This window comes from Ambystoma mexicanum, chromosome 2p (assembly GCF_040938575.1).
Source record: "Ambystoma mexicanum isolate Mex_15411 chromosome 2p, UKY_AmexF1_1, whole genome shotgun sequence".
NCBI lineage: Eukaryota > Metazoa > Chordata > Amphibia > Caudata > Ambystomatidae > Ambystoma > Ambystoma mexicanum.
The window spans coordinates 419,586,238-419,607,046 of record NC_090923.1 but is presented as its reverse complement, the minus strand read 5'-3'; the positions used below and the strand labels follow the sequence as shown (position 1 = coordinate 419,607,046).

Here is a 20,809-nt window from a genome sequence, read left to right as displayed (position 1 = left end):
TGTGTTAATAAATATAGATATATCTTTTTCATTCATATGTCCACTTTTTGCAGTTAAACCTATCATGTATATCAGAGCAAGATAACCTGTTCTAGCTAATGTAACTCGTGCTGCATGTTCTCTAGGGCCATTTTTAGTCTTGCATGGCATGTATGTATCCTCGGTTTGACATGTCTTAATATAGCAATAGCCTCATTCATTTTATCTTGTATCTTAACTTATCAGCGGAATTCAGCATATGGACCCGAGAGGCAGGGGCTGGTGGGCTCGCCGTCGCTGTCGAAGGCCCAAGCAAGGCAGAGATTTCCTTTGAGGACCGCAAGGATGGCTCCTGTGGTGTCTCGTACATTGCACAAGAACCTGGTGGGTGGACGTCAAGTATTGCCTTGCCATAGTGCCAAATGCACTTGGCTCCAAAGACTGCTTCGTTTTTAGTGTTATTTAGCATTGCTGGTTCATTGAGATTGTCAATTCATTGACAGTACAAATGCAGATTGTGCAATTCATGTAATATCTTTCTTAACCTCGCTTAATCTTTCCTCATTTGTCTATAGGCGATTATGAGGTATCCATAAAGTTTAACGATGAACATATTCCAGATAGTCCCTACATGGTTCCGATAATTGCTCCGTCCGATGATGCACGCAGACTTACCGTTACTAGTCTTCAGGTGAGACCTTCAATGACATTGTACCAATGGAGAGTTCTTAATCTTTTGCAATGTACTATACAAACGCTTTGGTTCCAGGGTCATGCATTAGCTATTAACAGCACACATCTTTCCTACATCTGAAGCTGTTCTCCCTGGCCATAAGATACCTGTTTGTGGCCCCTGTAGAAAAAGGCATCTACTCAGCTGCACTTTAAACCTCTTGAAGCACATGATTGGTATGTCTTATCTGCTCCTTCATTTTCCATCTCAACATAAGGGCACATTAGAACTCATTGAAGCTGGATGCATCCTAAAACTGCTCCTTTTACATTTCTGACAATATTGGCAATGCTACGCAAGTGTATATGCACAAGCCCGTTTGACACTTCTTAGCACGGCAGGTTTTTGTGCATCTTGCAGAGTCCCTCTGCCTATAAAGGCAATTGCCACTGGCAGTCGACACGTGCGTGATATGCACACAGGCAAACCAAAAGGGCTGTTCCACAAATGTCGATGTCAGCTAGGCGATGAAGTAAGCTGTTAGGCAGAGAGTGTCAAAAGCCACCGACTGACCTTAGCGAGTCAGTGCAGTGACATTCACAACATGGAAGACAGGAGCAGGTTGCCCAGGGCCACCACTAGCCATGATGCAGTTGCCCATAGATGAGCAGATGCTTGATCGACGAACCTAAGGTCTCAACAAAGCCCAGAAGAATAGATGCAGCATGGAGGTCTAAGAGTTTAGCATTGAGTCTCTATGGCTCTTGACACTCTCAACCATACCTGCTTACTTGGTCACCTGGCCGACATTCAGATTTGTGGAGTGGTCCTATCTGTATAAATGTGTGCAGTCAGTCGGTCTGCTCCTTTTTCACTCCCAACCATAGCTACTGTCATGTGAGGTGCCCCAGATCTCTGCCTTCCCACCTTTAGTGTTCAATCTGGTCAAGCTCAGATACATTTTTGATTAGATCAGGTTTTGGATAATGCCATCTCTGTTCAGCATCTGCATGGAGGCCATTGGCACTTAAGTGACCACTGATCGATGCTTCACATCACAAATTTTTGTTGCTTCTGCTTGTTGGTCAGCCTGTAGTTTGAGATACCTCCTGTTGACATGCACACATCAACATTCGGCACTTTAAGTTCCTGCCTCCACAACATCAAACGCCAATGTTCTCTGCAACTATCCACCCCTGGCTTGACGACTAGAAGCCATTTTATCTTTCAGTGCAACTGCATCTCATCAAATATCTGCAGTTTATCAAATATTACTGTTTCACTTTGAGAATGTGGGACGATTGGACACCTCCTCTCCCATCCCTTCACCAGCCTCTAATTAGCTGTAGAATATTTTTTTTAAGTACCAAGTCCTAGCAACCTTCTTTAAAAAAATAAGATTCTTGATTTTTGAACTTTTTGTCGGCTCCAGCTAGCCCTACAGATAAGGTGTGTACCGGCCAATTTTACTCCCTAAAAATTGGCAAATGCTCCCAAAAAATAAAAACAGGGAGTAAACATACTCCCAACAAAAAATGGGAAACAGACGCATATGGTCTTGTGCCCCTGCTTTCACGTACACAGCTCCATTAATATATTAATATTTTTGATCCAGCAGTGCACGTTGTATTACGGTAAGAAACTGCTATTATTACTGCATGGCTGGAAGAAGTAAACATGTGCCTTTTAATCTGTATGCATAACTAGGTGCAAAGAAATACATTATTACAAAAACATTTCCGTATCCCAGTTAAAACATAATTCTACTCCCAACTTTACAAAATAGGGAGTCAAATAATGCCACTTCAAAATCTTATCTGGATCACTGGTTCCAGCCTTTCATTATATGGTCATCTCTGCCATAGTGCCTACAATAGCAAACTCGTTAACCATGTTTCATACCATTAAAACATCTTTCTATTTTTGCAGAGCTAATAAAATCTGGGTTTTTCATAAGCACAGTCTCTTCTTCCTTTAGCTAGTTCTGGTGTCAAGCTTCATATAGAGTAATGGGCACCTGTTTCATACCACCCAAAGTGTCTAGCCTGTGAGTCACTTGGACCTAGGAGTTGGTGTCACAGCTATGTCCTCTGTCTGACTTATAGCTTATAAGTGGTACAGTAATTAGACTTTCTCTAGGGAGCGGTGCATGTGCCATGTGGAACACAATGCACCAGGAAGCGCATCCTTGTTGTTGCAGGCTGTAAGCGTCTGACCAGCGATGTGGCACTTAACCCTGGGCATGCAAGCGATGCTGTGTGTATTAGGGTTTCTACAGCAAGATCTCTTTCCTGCTACTGCACAATATTTGGCTGCACAAGCAGACATGTGATTGCCTATTCTTTCACTCCTGGCACGTGGGTAAGAAACTGTTTAATAAATAACAGTCTAGAACATTTCCTTTTAGAGAAATGCCAACTGTACAACAATACCCACCCGTACACACTGAGAGCAGGTCCAGCGCGTCAGCTCGGTCATGGTGAGTACTTGCCATGGGTTTGGCAGTTCTTGTCTCTGATGGGGATTATTTCCATATCGGGAGCAGATTCTGTACCAACCCTTCCCACCTTGGTCTGGGTAAATACTGCTGGGGCACTCATCTGGGAGGATTCTTAAGGCAAAGATGGAAGGTTAGTCTTTATTCGTGTTCCTAGAAAGGTTTCATTCTCCACATTCAGGCTCTGCGGCATGACATTGCCAAACTTGTTTCAATGACATCCTATGAAACATCAGATTTTGATCTTTCTAGAGTACTCTGAAAAACCTTTGCAACTGAGAACAAAGGGGTTTCTGTTGAATGCAGTTGAGGTTTTTGTGTTTGCATTGGTCTTTGCCGAGTCATTTTCTTCTAGTTATTTGGAGTTTTGTAATGTGCAACATGCTTAGTCACTTGAGCGTGCCTAGAGAAAGGGAGCGGGAAGAAAGAGTAGGGACAATAGGAAAAGTCAAAAACATGGAACTGCAGGATTACCTCCCAGCAGAAAGACAAGTTGTGTTCTAGAATGCACAAGCAGCAGACCTTCCAAGAGCGAACCGAGATCAGGCTGATGAGAATGATTTAGGTGGTCAACTCAGAAAGGCTTCACAGAAAAATTGCATTTTCAAAGCCTTCCTAAATTTAAGCTTCTTCAGTTTGAATCTGAAGATTCTATGTTGCTTTCACCACAGTTCCGGGAATCTGATGGAGATGGTCCCATTTTGTTTCTTAAATCAGGTGGTTTGGGGAGTCTGCAAAGGATGGGCAGAGGTTTCTTTATTGGGTGTAGTTGAGCCTATTGATGAAGGATGCTGGGCCTACTTGCCAAAAAGCTCTACTGGTTCAAACCCAGCACCGTAAACTTGTTGTTTAACCCACGGAGAGTCATTATAACATCTGTAATGCCTTGAAGAGGTGTTTTAGTGTTTGTCCAGACCATCGACTAGAGGGGCTGCTCTATTCTCAATGTGTTGCAATATCTGAGTATTTTACATCTGGCGATCTACATGCATGACCTTTAATAAATGATTCCTGAACCTGGGAGTTGTGGATTTCATAGGGGCCCTATTGTTGACTAGTGAGATGATATGGCATTTATAACGCGCCTGTACACAAGTATTTCTATGCATGACAAGACGGGGAGGGGGAAAAAAAGGGAGGACAAAATAACGATCTTACTAGGCCTTTGAGTCATTGACATCGTGCAAGTGCAGGGAAGAGAAGTGCTGGGGGAGGCGAAGGGGGAAGTGCAGTTAACTCACAAGTGCATCCAGCGGGTGGCTCATAAGTACAGAGAGAACAGACTGTAGGGTTGCAGATACAGACCCTTAAGTGCTGGCGAACCCGGAGCCAGTGCAAGGGCAACTGGATATGCAGGAGCCTGTGCCAGATTTCAGAGGGTGACCAGTGCGTGGAGCAGTCAGGTGCATCAGCAGGGGAGAGGAAGAGAGAAAGAGGAAGCGAAAATGAAGGTCTTGAGTTGCTTCCCAAACCAGAGGTGGTTCTGCACAAGTTTGAGAGAGGCAGTGCGGGTGTTCCAGAGTAAGGTCCCAGCTGAGGATATAGATCTGCCCCCAACTCTCTGCTTGGAGAAGAGTCTCACCTTTAGAGAGTTGGAGGTAGATGAGCAGAAAGCTCAAGAAGGAAGATGTTTTGGAAGAGAAAGTTGGAGGTAGAGCGGCCCCAGAGCACCTTCTGGATGATGCAGAGGGTCTTCAAGTTGATCCTTGCAGCCACGGGGAGCCAGTGAAGAGATTTCAGAGTTGCAGAGATACGATCCCTGGGATTGAGGCCAAGGATAAGTCTCGCAGTCCTGTTCAGGATAAGTTGTAAAGTAAGAGTAGAGGCAGGAAGATTTAGATAGAGGCGATTGCAATAGTCCAACCTAGCGAGGACCCAGAGCTCTGGAGACAGCTTCTGGGGGAAAGTGTGAAAAGGTAGAGTACCTCTGAGGAGGTGCAGCTGATAGTTTGACTTCTTAGAGACATCAGAGATGTGAGTAGAGAAGGAGAGGGTGGAGTTGAAGATGACACCAGGGTTCTTAGCCTCACAGGAAGGAGCAGGAAGAGGGCGCAGAGTGGGCAGACAGACAGAGAGAGAGAGGAAAGGAGGGAGTGGATGTCCCAATGAGGGGGATCTCAGTCCTACTGGCATTAAGCCAGAGGTAATTGGCGGCACACCATTCCTGAATTGCGGCCTTGCAGTCTATTATGAGAGAAGAAGCAGAGGTAGCTGAGGGGAGCCTGACAGAGCTGAGTGTCATCCGCATAACACTGCAAATTGGAGCGGAAAGTAGCAATGCAGTGAGCAAGAGGTACCAGGTAGTGGTTGAAGAACCAGGGAGAGAGGTTAGACCCCTTGGGAACACCACAAGTAGAGGGAGAGAGAGAGAGAGAGAGAGAGAGAGAGAGAGAGAGAGAGATGGAAGAAAGGAAAGGCCCCAGTTGGACTCGAGAGGGTCAGTCAGTGAGAAAGGTCAAACAGGCCACGGCCTGATCAGTAATACCAATGTTGTCACAGAGAGGATTGAGCAGGATCGAGGAGAATGAGGACAGAAGGGAGATTAGAGTCAAGATTGTAGAGCAAGTCTTCACGGGTGTTCAGGAGAGCCGTTTCAGTGCTTCTGGCAGCTCTGAAGCTAGACTGGTGGTCATGGAGGCAACCAACAGATTCAGTATGTAGATTAAGCTGGGAGATGGTCAGCTTTTAAAAGAGTTTGCCCAGGAAATGAGTGATGGAGACCGGCGATAGTTAGCCGGAGTAGAAGGATCGACCAAGGGTTTCTTTAGAAGGGGGTGCACAAGAGCGTGCTTAAAGGGGGAGGAGGGAGAGAAAGTTCCAGTAGCAAAGGAGTGATTGCAGAAATTGGCCAAGGCTGGAGCAAGGGTGTCGATGTGGTCCTTGATTGTTCTGGATGAGCAGGTGAGAACCTGCTTTGATGAGACTGTCATAGATCAGACTTATCTAGAAACATTGTCAGGGGTGAACAGGGGAAAGAAGGAGAAAGGAAGAGAGACTACCTCAGACAGGCTAGGAGTAGGAGAGGAGGAGGAGGAGAGGGTGGACAGGATGTCCTGAGTTTTGGTAGTGAAATGAGGCAAAGGCCATTTAGAGGGCCTGGTAGGGGACAGGAGAGGTAGAGACTAGAGTAGGATTGTCCAGCTCTTTGGAGATTTGGAAAGGCTCGGCTGAGTTGTTAGTTGCTGCAGAGATGCAGGCTTGGGTGTAGGCTTGCTTCTTAGAGAGAACAGAGAGTCTACCTGCCTTTGGAACAGCAGCAGGCCGGTTTATCAGGGGGTGCGCCTGATGCCCTCTACTTCCTCTCCACCGCCCTACACTTGCGTTTAAGGGCAGCGAGGTCAGAATCGTACTAAGAGTTCCACTTGGATTCGGGCTTCAAGCTGATCCTCATGACAGGGGCAAGGACATCCAGAGTGTTGGAGATAGAGAGATGAAGGTTAGTGAGGGCTGTGTCGGGGTGCGAGTCAGCCAAAGGTGCAGGAGGAGGAGAGAAAGTAGCGGGGAAAGCCTCAACTGACCAACGCTTTATTGGTCGGATGACCGAGAAGGTAGGTGGCAGTGCTGGAATCGGCTGAACCTGCGGGGAAGAGCGAGAGAGGTGGAAAGAAATGAGAAAGTGATCACTCCGAGAGAGGAGTGGTGATAGGGTTAGAGAAGGGGAGGTCTGAGTAGATCAGAACATCCATGGTGTGCCCTGCAGAGGGAGTCGGGCCAGGGGGAAAAATAGAGTTCTGTAGAAGAGCTTGTTAGCATCCAGGTGGATGTTCAAGTCTCTGAGGAGAAGACTTTGGGAGGTAGAGGCAAGGAGTAGAGGTCAGACCACTCAGAGGAGAGGGCAACCTGGCCAGGCGGCCTATAGATAGTGGCCACAGTGCAGGAGAGGCTAGGAGAGATAGAGAGCCTGCAGACTAGGCATTCAAAAGAGGAATAGTGCTGCATTGGAATGATAGAAGAAGGGATCCATTCCGGGTAAATCAAGGCTACACCCCCATGCGGGACGGTTGATTCTGGGTTAGGAGAGGATCTTGTAGCCATCAGGCAAGGAGAGTGTCAAAACTCATGACAGAGCTGGCCATGAACCAAGTCTCATGAGACAGAGTACATCCAAATCAAGCTCTTCCAGGAGATGGAAGATGTCAGAGGCATGTTTGACAGCTGAACGAGAGTTGAGAGTAGCGATGTGGAGCAGGTTGCCACATTTTGAAGGACTTCTGGTAAGGGGTACTGGCCAGAGGTATACCCTGCAGAAGTGTTGGAGGTGCCCGAAGATGGGCAGAGGAGATAGGAAGAGAAGGCAGGGTAGTTTGAGAAGGAGAAGAGAGTGCCATATGGGTGGCAGAGGAGGGTGGGAACATGGGGGGGGGGGCAGAGAAGCAGCAGGGGTGCCGAAGAGTTGGCAGAGGAAGGAGGCGGCTAAGGAGCCAGAGAGAGGTAAGAAGGGATGGCGGGAGAGGAAGTTAAGGGACGGGAAGCGTCTATCAAAGAGATTGGCCTGAGTGCCTTGGACCAAGACAGTGCCATTTAAGTAGACATTAATGATGGTCTTACAGTAGTGGAAGGGGGCCAGGAGGGCCTTCCACTGAGTGCCACCGTTAATGGGAGAAGAGGAAAAAGGAGACAAAACAGAGACCATATGTGGGTCCATAGTCCTGGAGAGGGGACAACAAAGAGTATGTTGGTAAGGGTCTGTCTGAAGGAAGCACTGGTATAGGTATCCGTGATAGGGAGTTCTGGGTTTGAGACCAGGGTGTCCCTTTTGAGCTTCTTCCTGCCAGACTTAGTGAGAGGGATAGGATAGTCGATTGAAAACCATTTAGAAACGATAGGTGAGATGGAGGGGACCATGGGAGGTGTGGGGAGGGAAGAGGGGTAGGGGGTTGGAGAGGTCATGCAGGGGGGCAGACAGGAGGCAGGCACAGGGGGGGAACAAAAAAGAACAAGAACAGACCCATAAATCAAATGCAGTACAGAAGCATCCGAAAGAGAAGAGCACAAGAGGGAGCCTAGAAGTAGAAAAAGCAGATTCAATAAAGGACCAAAAGCAAAACACTGAGGTCAGCAGGGACCATAAAAGTGAAGAATGCAGGCAATTGAAATGGTATGCCACAAACCACAGATAGCAACACAATATCAAGAATCGTAGAAAGCAACACAGTTCATACAGTCAACAAGGAACAGAACACAGCAGGAAACTAGAAAAAGAATGCAGGCAATGCAAAATAATGCCAGAAAAACAGTGGGGCATGAGACAGTGTTAGAATAGTAAACAGTGGGCCTCATTATAAGTTTGCCGATCCGGTAACAACGGTAACGGTAAGCTACTGGTACCGTTGTTACCGGACCGGCAGACGACGAGTTCTGCTCGCATGTGCCTTCCAGCCCGCCATGTCTGACCTGGTGGGCATACCGGCACCCGCGAGCAGAGCATGTCGGATGCACCAGCACCATTCACGAATGGTGCTGGTGCATCCGACCTCCCCATTCCCATTGAGCCCAATGGGCCTCAAATGGGAATAGGGAGCATTATTTATTTTCCGGCGCCTGGGAATGGACAATAACCGGATACAGCAAGGCCATAATGATCCGGTAGTTGCCCATTCGCGGGTGCCGGAAAATAAATTATACCGCAGCAGCCGTGCCGGTTTTACCGGCACAGCTACCGCCAGTATCATGATGAGGCTCAATAGATCAAAGTGGGAAGGGCTGAGATGCAACAGGAAGGAAGAGAAACGCAGCAGGGGGGAACCTAACAGGATGTGGGGACCTACGATGTGAGGGAGTGCACACGGCTAGAGAAGCAAGGGAGCACATACGTCCAAGTGGTGCACGCCAAGTTGTGGGCTAAGTAATTGAGAATGGCACACTACAAAACCCCAGACTCGACTTTCCCAAAAGAGGGGGAGGGGAAGGCTAGGTTTTTGAGCACAGCATAATACAACGCACCCAGATTTGACTTACCTGAACAGTTGCAGCAAATCGAGGGCTTCTGGCTAGGTGCTACCACGGCGGACATCGGCAGACACCACTGAAGCGGTCCTTAGCCGAGGGGCCTGCCATGGCAGGGGGTGCCTTGGCCAGATGATTTAAAGGGTCCCCCAACCAATCGGAGCGTGTTAGGAGGAAGGGAGAGAGGGGGGCCAACGAACAAGGAAGCAACCGGAACAAAGGGAGGGGGGAGTGGGCACACATACGCTGCAGTGCGAGAATACAACTTTTATAAATGCACCACTTACTTTGCCATGGAGCACATGTCCTCACCCCAGCACCAGAGAAGTTGAGAGCAGAATGGAAGAGGCAGGGCTAAGAAGTGGGCAGGGCTTAGGCCAGGTGAGTTTGGGGGCAGATGCTCTTCAGTGGGCAAAGTGTACTGTTTTGGATTTCTCTTCCTTGTTGCTTGCTACGTAATATGACTGCTATCCTATGAAGCTGCAGCAACTGATAATGGAATCCCCCGATTCCCCCCCCTCTGCCCCCATTCACCACTTCGGTCTCCACTATTTTTTGCTGACCTGTGTTGCTTTCTCCACTGTCCTTTCCACTCCCCTGTGCTGTTACCCGCTCCCTTCTCTTCACTCCCACCCGACTGTGTTATCCCCTCTACTCCCAATGCTTCTGCCTCAGTCTTTTTCATCTTCTCTGTCAGAATAGATCACCACTTTCTTATTCAAACTAATTATAGATCAGATCCGCCTCTTCACTCTGGTTCTCTGTCCCCCTTCTTATTACAATGCTTGACCCACACTCTTTATCCTGACTCCAGAGTCCCCCAAACTCCTACCCTGGGCTAGATATCCTTGCAGTTGTACAAGGCCGCCCATTGCATCCTCCATTAGTGTTGGATCTCTCTGTGCCCCAATCTTGGCATTCCCTTCCCTCCCCGTTCCTGTGATTTCTGCTTGCCATTCACACACCCACCCAGACCAATTACCCATAATATGCACAAATATGACCTATGCAGCATCAAGTGGAGTTTAAGGTAAAACCACTTCCATTGTCCTTCCTGCTCAGCACCCACCAGTCCATTTACACATATTCACCATCCACCTATACACACATGCACAATTCATCCATCAATCCAATGAACCACAGGCAAGCATACACAAAATCGCCACCCGTGTATCTACAACCATAAACTCACCATCACAAACTCCCTCTCCATCCACTAGCTCAAACACACACGTATCTCCATAGTACAGAATACAGTCCCATCCATCCACCCACAAATGTACTTCACATCCATCAACAAGGACAACTAGCCTCTACCCAAACACACGCACACAATTATCCACGCATGCACACACAATCAAATCATCCATATACACACACACTGCATTTATCCATGAATACAAACTCATCTATCGACAAACTATCATCCGTCTAGTCATCCACACAGACCAACCTATCTTACACATGCACACGCAGGTAAACTGACAACCCACTGCACATTTTACCTTCAGCTTATTCATCCCTACACACACAGTTCCCATCAATCCATCCATATGCATATTGATGTAACTTGGGAGTGGTTAATAACGCAAGCAGGATACTGGGGAACCACTCCAGAGCCAGGGTTATCAAAAGGTAAGTCTTCTTTGTTACATTATAAGTAGGAAAGGTGAGACAGGAGATCAGGTGATGCGCTTCTGATTCCCTTGGCTCTCTCCCTGCTAGACCCCAACCGTCAATCCTGGACTCCTCACTCACCCCATTCCAGGCCTCACACCAACACTCCAATCTCCACTGCCCACTCACACAGACACACAGACACACAGCTCAAATAGCAGATGGCATACCAAACACTAACCTACATCTAGGCACTAGGTTACAACACATATCAACCTCACCCATCATTCATTTATTCATCCATGCAACACTGATTTATTACCCAACCATTCACACAAAAAACGTACTGTCTATTCATTTAGGCATCCACACGCAATCACAATTCTTCCATCCACTAACCATGTATACAACCACAAACAAGGCTGTATCCATCCACCAAAATACATACACATACTCAGACTCCTCCATTCATTCACATAACAATAGAAACATGCACGCTTTTAACAAACCAGAACAATTTGCTTTGTCAGTGCTTGTTCTTAATTCCCCCTCATCATGCCCTCCATCAGGACATTCACACTCAGATTAAACCTCTCATTCCTGGGAAAAGGTTACTGAGACATCACAAAATGACTTACTGATTTACAGCTGTGGATATGTGCGCCCATGTGAATGAAAGCATATTTGGTCCTGATTAATGTCATATGTAATGCTGCCAATTTCTGTAACTTCCCCTCATTTACAACTTGCAGTATCAAATATCTACCATAGTCACGCCTCTTCTACCTCTGCCATGCCAAATCTGTTCACCTAGATCTACCCTTTATTAGTACCAGGCGTGGGTCAATCAATTTGCAACAAGCGATCTGTTTGACCCTCGCCGGGTCCTTACCAGTCCGACAAGGCACCGGTCGCCGCTGCGTCCCTCGATGCTACGGCCACCATGGAAATCGAGAAGGGACTACGTGCAGTACCTTCTCCCTTTCCATGGTGACCATCTTGTCTGTTTACTTTTTTAGATGGCTGCAATGGAAACAGAGAAAGGACTATGTATCCCATTCCATGGTGGCCATCTTATTTTTTTCTGTAGCGGTTCACAACTGAGAAATGACACTATTAACACACCAGTCTAAAGGGCCAGGGTACTAATGGCAATAAGCCCCTCACCGGGTGTGGGGGGGGTTCAATTACCCAGTCTGGTATGGGCCCTGGGACATTACCTGAGTTATCCACCACATTGAGTGCCATGAAACAGAACAATTCACCTTCACGCACCTTTTACTTATTGCTTTTATTCTATTTATTCATGTACTGGACTGCCCCCTCCTCCTCCCCTCTGCACGTTTCCCCTTCCCCCTTCCCTGCACTTGTGCGATCTCAATGCCACCTGGCCTAGTAAGATTGTTGTCTGTCTTCCCTCTGTTCCCCCGCCCTTGCCTCGTCGCACCTTGAAGCACTTGTGTATAGGCGCGTTATAAATGCCATATCATATCAGGAGTGGATTGTTGTCTACAGCATCCCTGCCTATCTGAACATCAAGACTCATGTAACACCCCTCTGTAAGAGCCAGGGTTTCTAGCATTTACCGTTGCTTTACATGGGTCAGCTGGCATTCCTGGCTACTGAGAATCTTGAAGGCTTTAAACCATCACGCTCTACAAATTCCTGTGTAGGGTCACTGGATGCTCTTGAGGGTCCAAGAATATCAGCAGGGAAGAATACGAAGACCATTAAGAGAAGTATAAAACACCTTTCTAGCACTGAAATTCTTCCTTCCTCCTTTGCAGTGGAATTTGGGTCTTGTCTACAAGGGCAACGCACAGTCATATTTTCATTTAATGCAGCACGGAATACAAAGCTTGTTTCCTGCTGGCTGGTCATGAAGATTTGACAACGCACTCAACACCACAGAGGCTTACTTTTCTACGTTTGTCATAAAAATCTTAAGGCAAACTGCATCAACAGATTACATGGTCCCTAACAAAAATGGGAGATGGATTTACACGGTGTACAAACAGATCTTTAAATTGAGCTCTGTTGCTACCGCACAATTCAAAATGGAGTACATGCTTGATGACAAAGGGGGAGGGCTTTCAGAAAGAAGCTTGTTTTGATTGGCTGCTCAATGGAAAGTCTACATGCCGTTCCAACGCCCCGGCTCCATTGACCCTGAAAGTATTTGAGAAATTCAGTCTTGATGAGAGCCAGGGAAAGCTTGTCAAAGCAGAGTACAAATGTTACTGGCTCTGTTTCTGGATACTGGAAATGACCCTTGTTGAATATGTCATCTGCCCTTTAACTGGCTTGTGTAGTTCTGAAAGTGGACTCTTTTGGGCTGCGTAGGGAGCGGTTGCAATCCTTCTGCTGAGGTGTTTTGGCTGTTCAAGTATATTGTTAAGATATTTTGGTTGGTTTATAGGCGTCCTCCAGTTACGCAACCTCATTCTCAGTTGAATACGTTGTGTTCAGATTGAAGTTGAATTAAATATGGCCATCCCCATTGCCACTAGACGAGTAGGCTTCAGGCGGCTTCAGAATCTCTGTTCAGAACTAGGGATGTTTGTGCAGAAACTAGTTTGTGCATTCTTTAGTTTGTGCATTCTTCTCCGCTATCCTTTTGTCTGCATAAACCAGACATTTCATAGAGCCATAACATAGCCTAACATTTTGCAGAATGAACTGGTTTAGCAATGCCTGTTATCATGTGTAAATTGGGATGGCAGTGTGGCTTGATGGAAGGCGTCTGTGGGCCGCTTTTCCCATTGGTGCGAGTCCTGCATCATCATGGTTTGGCATAGGAGAGATGTGTGTCTCCATTAAAGAGTTGGGAAAACCCCACCTCTTTGAATGTGCCTACACATGTCTTCCAGGCAGCTTCCTCTCCCTTCTTTGTATAATACAGGTTATTCCTAGGGATTGAGGAATCCTTGTGTCCTGGATGCTAAAGGGAGCGGGTAAGAATTTATTTTTAAAAGGTTTTTGGGACTATGCTCCTGTCTGAAGGGGGATGCCTTTGGCGTTAAGTAGTTTAATGAGGAAGAGTAGGACGAGGAATAATGAAGGTTAGTAATGAGTAATCGGAGCATTATATGTAGACGTTACGCAATGACCTCATAACCCCACCCTCCCAGATAGAAAAACACAAGAGGAGGCTCATTCAAGAATCTACGGATGGAAATGTCATTATAATTGAATGCTCTGAACCATTTATCTTTACAAGTGGGTGGGTTGTAGCTACTTTTTAACGGGTCGTTTTATTTGTTTTTCCCTTCTCTCTTGTTGCTTTGCGTTTTTTGAACAGTTAAGAATCAAAAGAAAAGTTGACAACTGTTTGGGGGAAAAGCCACAGCTGCAAGCTTCGACGGATACTAGAGTCTCTGCAAAATAAAATGCGTCTCATAAAACTGCTGCTGTCTGTTTATACTGCACTTGTAGCTGTCGAGCGAGGCTTTGCCTTCGGGGCAGGGTTATTTAAATATTTATTCTTTCCCCTAGCATAACAACATCTGGCTAGCGTGCAAGGGCCCGATCTATTTTCTGGGACGGAATTGACAGGGTTATAGGCGATAGCAACGTAGAGCCTTTGTGCTCGGAATCCTGGGGCAAGTTCTTTGTGCACAGTGCACACCTATGTGAACATGACACAATACAAAAAGTAGGGAGTGCAGCTGCGGCAGAAACTGCGTATGGTGTGCCAAACATTTGGTTTTTGCATGTAAAGCATAGCGGCGTTCAGTGTCTTATTGAGTAATGGCTTCAGCAGAGCTTTATCAGGTTTCGGTGATCTGTGTTGTTTCAGGTATTTTGGACTACGACTCCCATGATTCCTCATCATTGACTGATGACTAGGGCGGATTGGATTTGTAGTCCAAAACATCTGGAAGGCCAAAGGTTGCAGATCCCTGAGCTATATTCTCCTACATGCAGCTCTTTGCACCTCATGGAGTGGGAACGTCAGGTGGAACAAATAGTCTCTAAATGTTTTGGTCACTAAATTTAGAATCCTTTCAACCTTGTGGATTTCAAGCGGGAGAAGATGAGCACGCCTGCGTGGCATGTAGCGTGGAGTTTTAGTTCTGAAGTATACATTTCCCAGTGCGAGGGGATTAAGAGAGTTTGACCGTTTTCTTGGGAACAGAACAGAGGTCGTTTGGCTCTTTGTCCCATCATAGTTCTGGACGGAACCGACCATCGCGTACATTCCCAGAACGCCAAGCACCTGTCTTCTTGCCACCCCGTTACATTACGCTTTTTTCGTGTGCATTTTCTCCAAAGGGGTCTCGGTATGAACCAAATCTTCCTTGTTATCTGTTTATTGAGGTCTGTAAAGGGTCTTCTTTCATAGCCTTAATGTTATCTATCCATTGCTACCCAAAACGGAAGCAAGTTCAAGTAGTAAATGCTGATTTTTTAAAATTAATTTATTTGTGATTCGGTTTACAAAACCTTACACATTAACAGTTATAACACATTTCTTATAAATGTCTCGAAGGATAGCTCAGGGGCAGCGTGATCGCCTTGGAAGCAAGACGACACGGAGCAACACAGGTTCGATCTCCGGGTCCGTGGTTAGAAATCTCTGGGTATTAAGCGTGTTATAAATAATCTATCATATCATACATACATTAACAACATAGAATATTAAAACTGTCAAAATTTATACACTGCCAAATTCATAAATTGAATACTATGTTGTAAGAACTTTTCCCACCCCATGTCATCATTAAATGCTTGCCTGTGATCCCTGTCAACGTGCAGTGCTCTTTGCAAGAAGTGTTCTCCCTGTGTGTGCAGGGATTGGATGAAGCCTGTCTGCTTATTCCTAGTGTTCCTCCCCGAGTGGGTCTTCCCTTGTGCACTTCCCTTTGTTTCCTTTTGAACCTTAGGCTCATTATTACTTCTCTATCGCATTGTTCGGCTCTTCATTGATTTGTAAATTGGATAGCAGTTCTAACTGTTTCTGCCGAGTCTTTAAATTGGGGATCAAGCCCTCTGCGCCACTTTTTATTTACAGATATGAGCAGACGTGCGACTACACCGGTCCATGGTGCTCAGCCGGTTCACCGTGGGCAGTGTTTGCTAATTGAGCAGTCTGGTGCATATGGTGCTCAGCCGGTTCACCGTGGGCAGAGTTTGCTAATTGAGCAGTCTGGTGCTTATGGTGCTCAGCCGGTTCACTGCAGGCAGTGTTTGCTAATTGAGCAGTCTGGTGCTTATGGTGCTCAGCCGGTACACTGCAGGCAGTGTTTGCTAATTGAGCAGTCTGGTGCATATGGTGCTCAGCCGGTTCACCGTGGGCAGTGTTTGCTAAACATTTGCCTCGGTTTCAAGCAGTTTATGTACATTCAATGCTCCACATCAGACGAGCTTCTGCAATCTGCCTCTCCTTCGTTGGGCAAGATTGTCAAAGGAAAGCTGTGAAGTTTACCTGCGTTCTGGGGGTTTCTGCTAAATAGCTTTTTGAAGAGCCATGGTCTCGATCACTCAAGCCTATGTTTTCTGGGTCATGCTGGACCATGTAGTCCTGGATTTTCTTTTCAGGTGAAATGCGTTTCTTTAGAAGTAAAGAGTTACTCGAGCCCAGGGAATCACACGCCTTCCACCCTCTTTGAGGCACGTTTGGTCATGGCTGGACCCACCCAGTCCCCCAAGGCTAGTGTCCCTCATACAAAAGGATGGGAATGTTCTCACTCTCCTATCAGCTTGGGTCTTTAAGCCAGCTAGCCATCCCGGCTTTTAACCGCCACCCCTCTCTTCTGCTCTGGTGGATAGTGAGGGCGACTATACTGGCTGCGCTGTGCACAGGGTTCTCCCCACCCCCACCCCGCCAGCTTCGGTTATTCTATCCCAGCATCCTGCGAAGCATTAAGGGGGTGGAAAGGAGAGCAAGAAGAGTAAGACTCTAGTTGTAACAGGAGAAAGCCCCTTCGGCACGAGACATTACGACTCATCGAGGAGGTAGACCAGGAGGTGGCGCTTGGCAAGCGAGCTAAGTTCTGGAAGCCGGGAGAAGAAATACAGTACCAAACCATGCCCAAATACCAACTAGAGCGGCCCCGGCCATGGTCGCAACCATTCAACTGGCCTGGGAATGCTCTTTCCCGTCCTCTCTTGGCTACCTACGTGTAAGACGGAAGTACACTCGGGCCCTGATACCCGGGTTAAAGGGTCTCGCACAAACTGGGGAAACCAGGACGAGAAGAAGCTGATTGCATCCGAGGGGACCAACAACCAAGAAAAAAGTGCAGCGTCCCTAAGCATCTACACTGTCCGTGTCTGCGACAGTCACAGGGCGATGTTTCACATTGAGAGACTTTGTGTTACATCAGGAAACCTTTTACTTTTACCCAAAGAATTTTTGGCTTCATTCATCACTTTTTGTTTTCGCTTTACTGGAAAGCATGGAGAAGAAGCCATCCTGTTTCTTCTGTTTCTTTTTTTTTTTTGGGTTAAACCGGAAGGGGGAGGGAATAAGTAAATCAACCAGTTGAGACCCGGAAACCACATAGCAGGAGGCACAATGAGGTGGGGAGGGAAGACTCGAGATTGAGAGTAGGCTTTTGGGCATTTGTTCTATACTCCAATCAAATTCAGCTCATATTTTTGAAATAAATACTGTGTAAACTCTGGGCAAACTTCTGTGTTCTTGATCCTGCTCGGCTTTGTGACCGCTCCCTGGCCTTTGATTGACTGCAGACTGAGTCTGGTTGTCATGCTGGGTGATTCAGTGTGTGGTATGTGTATTCCATCAGAGCTGTATACTAGACTCTTGAGGATGCCTGAGGCTTTGGCCACCCTCTTGGCCCCTCTCTTAGGTGTGGCAGTTGTGGTATAGGTTGAGGTTTCTTAAGGATGTGGGTGCACAATGGTCATCTGTGTGTGACTCTTGATGCCAGCTTGACTGAACAGCTAGGCATGTACATCTGTTGAACCTCATTCATTGCAGGGCAAAAGCCAGGGGCATAAGGAAGCTTTTTGTCATGTGTGAAAACACTAATTATCTCATCGGGAAATGATGGTCTGGTCGAGAGATCCTGCCTTGGCTGTTTTAAAGCAAGTATATCCTACAGCTGATTCAAAACACCTCTTGAAAACGCATCACTCCAGTGTACGGATCGCTTCCTGTGCATTATGTGCTCAAGCATGAAGAATACCCAAATGGCCACGCTTGTGTCAGTCTGTATCCATTTCCAGTGAGATCCTTAATGCAACGGGAATACACATTTGGCATTTACCTTGTGTGATTTTTAACCAATCTAAAAGGCGCGCTCGTAGTAGTTATTTCTGGCAATCTTTTCATAAGTGTGTCCTGTCCCTTGCTCTGTTGAATCAGGGTGCCTTCTAACTTATACCAAGTGTATGTTTTGACAGTAATTTATCTCTTAGGATAGTCTTATTTATTTTACAACGTATCTCCATAAATTCTTCAGCAGCTTTCAAAGGTAACTAGTAATCCCAGACTTGCTACTGTGCTAACTAAGTTGTATTTCATTCACAGGAAACCGGACAAAAGGTGAACCAGCCGGTGTCCTTTGCATTAAGACTTAACGGCGCAAAGGGCAAGATCGATGCCAAAGTCCATAGCCCCTCTGGCGCCGTAGAGGAATGTCTGGTCTCTGAACTGGAGCCAGGTGAGTTTGCCGTAGATCATTGCTTGGAAATTGTAGGCGACTGCCTTGGGAAACAGCAGCAGAAGGGCACCTCTGGCTGCTGGATCGTGCATTGCAAGGTTGGGTGTGGAACACAGTGGCACTTTGCCCGCGGGGCCCTAAATCACAGCATCCGGGTGAGCTTTTTAGGTTATTGGCCTCCTATGATAAGTGAGTGCATTTTCCATACCTTGTAGTCTGTTGCTTCCAGCAGAAATCTAAGCGGAGATGCGCTGTAGCTCCTCAACCAGCTGTTGCTTGGATGCCATGACGACGTTCATGTTTACAATATGTTGAACTATGTTAACCATTGTTGGGTAGTTGTCAACAGTGGCCATATTTTCAAATATTAAATGATTGATTAACATACAAAAAGAGAACTGTGATTCTCTGTTAAATAATTGTCTGGAACGAGAAGCCAAATTGTGTTATTACAGCGGCTTCCTGGCGTGCAGCTCCATTGGACACATGGCGCATCTTAAGGTTTGGACCACAATCCAGAGTTTATATTGCATGAATGCGCAGTAGAATACTTACTGCGATGCCATTTACACTTGGAAATTCAAAACCAGGGTTTGCGTTCAGCCACTGCATAACTGAGGGTGCATAATCGCACTCTTCTCTGAAATATGTACACATTTGCTGGGAGTCCTGGAAATAGATTCCATTCACATGAAGGTGACGGACTCCTATGCAAGCTTTGCTTCCGTCGACTGAAGGCCAGGTTCCTCCACGGGTAGTCATGCCAGCAGGTGGCATCTACTATCAGTCATGACTGTACAAAAACAGAGCGCACTACCCAGTTTGCTGCCTAGATATCCATCTTGCCTGTACTTTATGGTCTAAGTAACACCTCCTTTATTAGTGATCATTAATAGCTGGAACCTGGAGTTCCCTTCTGGGGGTCCCCTTCACATACCTGTCTGCTAATGTTTCTGATGACTCTCTGCGCAGGCTGCATGTAAGCATGTGGGGCTCTTCACAGATATAATGTGCAGGGCCTGCTAACTGGAAGCCGAAAGAGGGTGTTGGATCGTGGATTCTGCTTCTTCATCGGACATTATCCAAATCGGGGGTTGCTATCTAGTGCCTTGTGTAGTGGAATAGTGGTCAGCAGTTTACTCCCTATGTTGTTTTTTTAAAAATGATTATTTATTTATTGTGCGATAGCCACATTTTTTGACTTTTAGCACATTCAACAAAGACATACATATAGTATCAAAAATATAAACGAGACAATATACATAATCCAATCGCATTTGCGAATAATCCTTCAAAACATTCAAATTTAAAAGAAAAAAGAGCAAAGAGTAAAACATGAGCCACCAAAAGAGAGAAGCGAAACACTTAGTCCATTACCTAGTATAAATCAAGCTGCATACAGCTTCTTAATCGCATCTCATTTCCCTTCACCATGAAAGTGTCAGTTTACCATCAGTTTAAGTTCCTTCAGAATTCTAACCACCTCTACAGATAGGAAGCTCTCATTGCCTGATGATGGTCTGCACCAAAACGCATCGGTGTTTAACCAACTTGCATCATATCATATGGACAAACCCACTAAGTCTTCGGGACCTCACGTTCCAAGTGCCAGGGCAATTACATAATGGATGTTTAATTGTCTGATATTCCTTGTTATCACACTGGTCACAGATGTCACTAGTCGCCCCTTCCTTATCTCTGTCACCAGTACCACACTCTGCAGTACCCCCTATCCCCACAGGAAGACGTGGACCATGAGACGCCTTAAACCCTGTAGCACTAGAGACCGTTGTAGGGCTTGCCGGCTAGAATTTCCCACGATTGCATCAACTCTATTGAATTAAGACAGCCTGGTGCTACATCAACTTATCCTTTTCCATTGTTATCATTGCTTCAACAGTACAAGACAGGTGTTCAGTCTAAGGAAAACGGGTTTACGGCTATGTTCTTTTCTGTCCTTTTTCACACGGGCTCGGTGTGCAGTGGACTCATTATGTGCAATAACCGCACGAGCCTATCTGGTCGAGTTTTACAATCCCTGGCAGAATCTAAGCAGTCGCTTAGTGGGCCACTTTTATGTGACTATTCTCCGGACATTGATCCACAAAGCCTGTCTCCTCGGAAGCAGTAGTCTGGCCATCAGGCCAAAGGTACAGCAGCTATTGCTTCTCAAAGCCATATCGGCCGTGCAGACCTCTGGCAGAGCCTGGTTTCAATAGTGAAAAAGACTGTTGTCATAGGAATTGTTGCATAATATCTCCGATCGAGGAAGCCGGCCCAGCTCAGTGTGGTAGTATTCCTCTGGAGACTGGTTCTTTTTAGTTGGTGCACACCATGACTATAAATCCTCCCACTAGTTCTGAATATATAGACGAATACTTGTCAACTACAAATGTCGCTGTTATGTTACAACATTTTGTTAAGAGCAGCAGGGGCCCGAAGGCATCCTGGCGCTAAGCAGAGGGC

At 46.4% G+C, this 20,809-nt stretch overlaps 1 protein-coding gene across 4 annotated transcripts in view; it reads left to right on the top strand.

Annotated features, from left to right (window-relative positions):
- Nucleotides 1-20,809, top strand: part of FLNB (filamin B) — a 626,251-nt gene that overhangs the window by 569,982 nt on the left and 35,460 nt on the right. For all 4 annotated transcript variants that reach the window (XM_069643780.1, XM_069643779.1, XM_069643783.1 and 1 more), the window contains 3 exons: nucleotides 226-363; nucleotides 555-670; nucleotides 18,211-18,343. In XM_069643780.1, coding sequence (XP_069499881.1) covers nucleotides 226-363; nucleotides 555-670; nucleotides 18,211-18,343 — 387 coding nt within the window. The remainder of the gene's footprint in view (nucleotides 1-225; nucleotides 364-554; nucleotides 671-18,210; nucleotides 18,344-20,809) is intronic.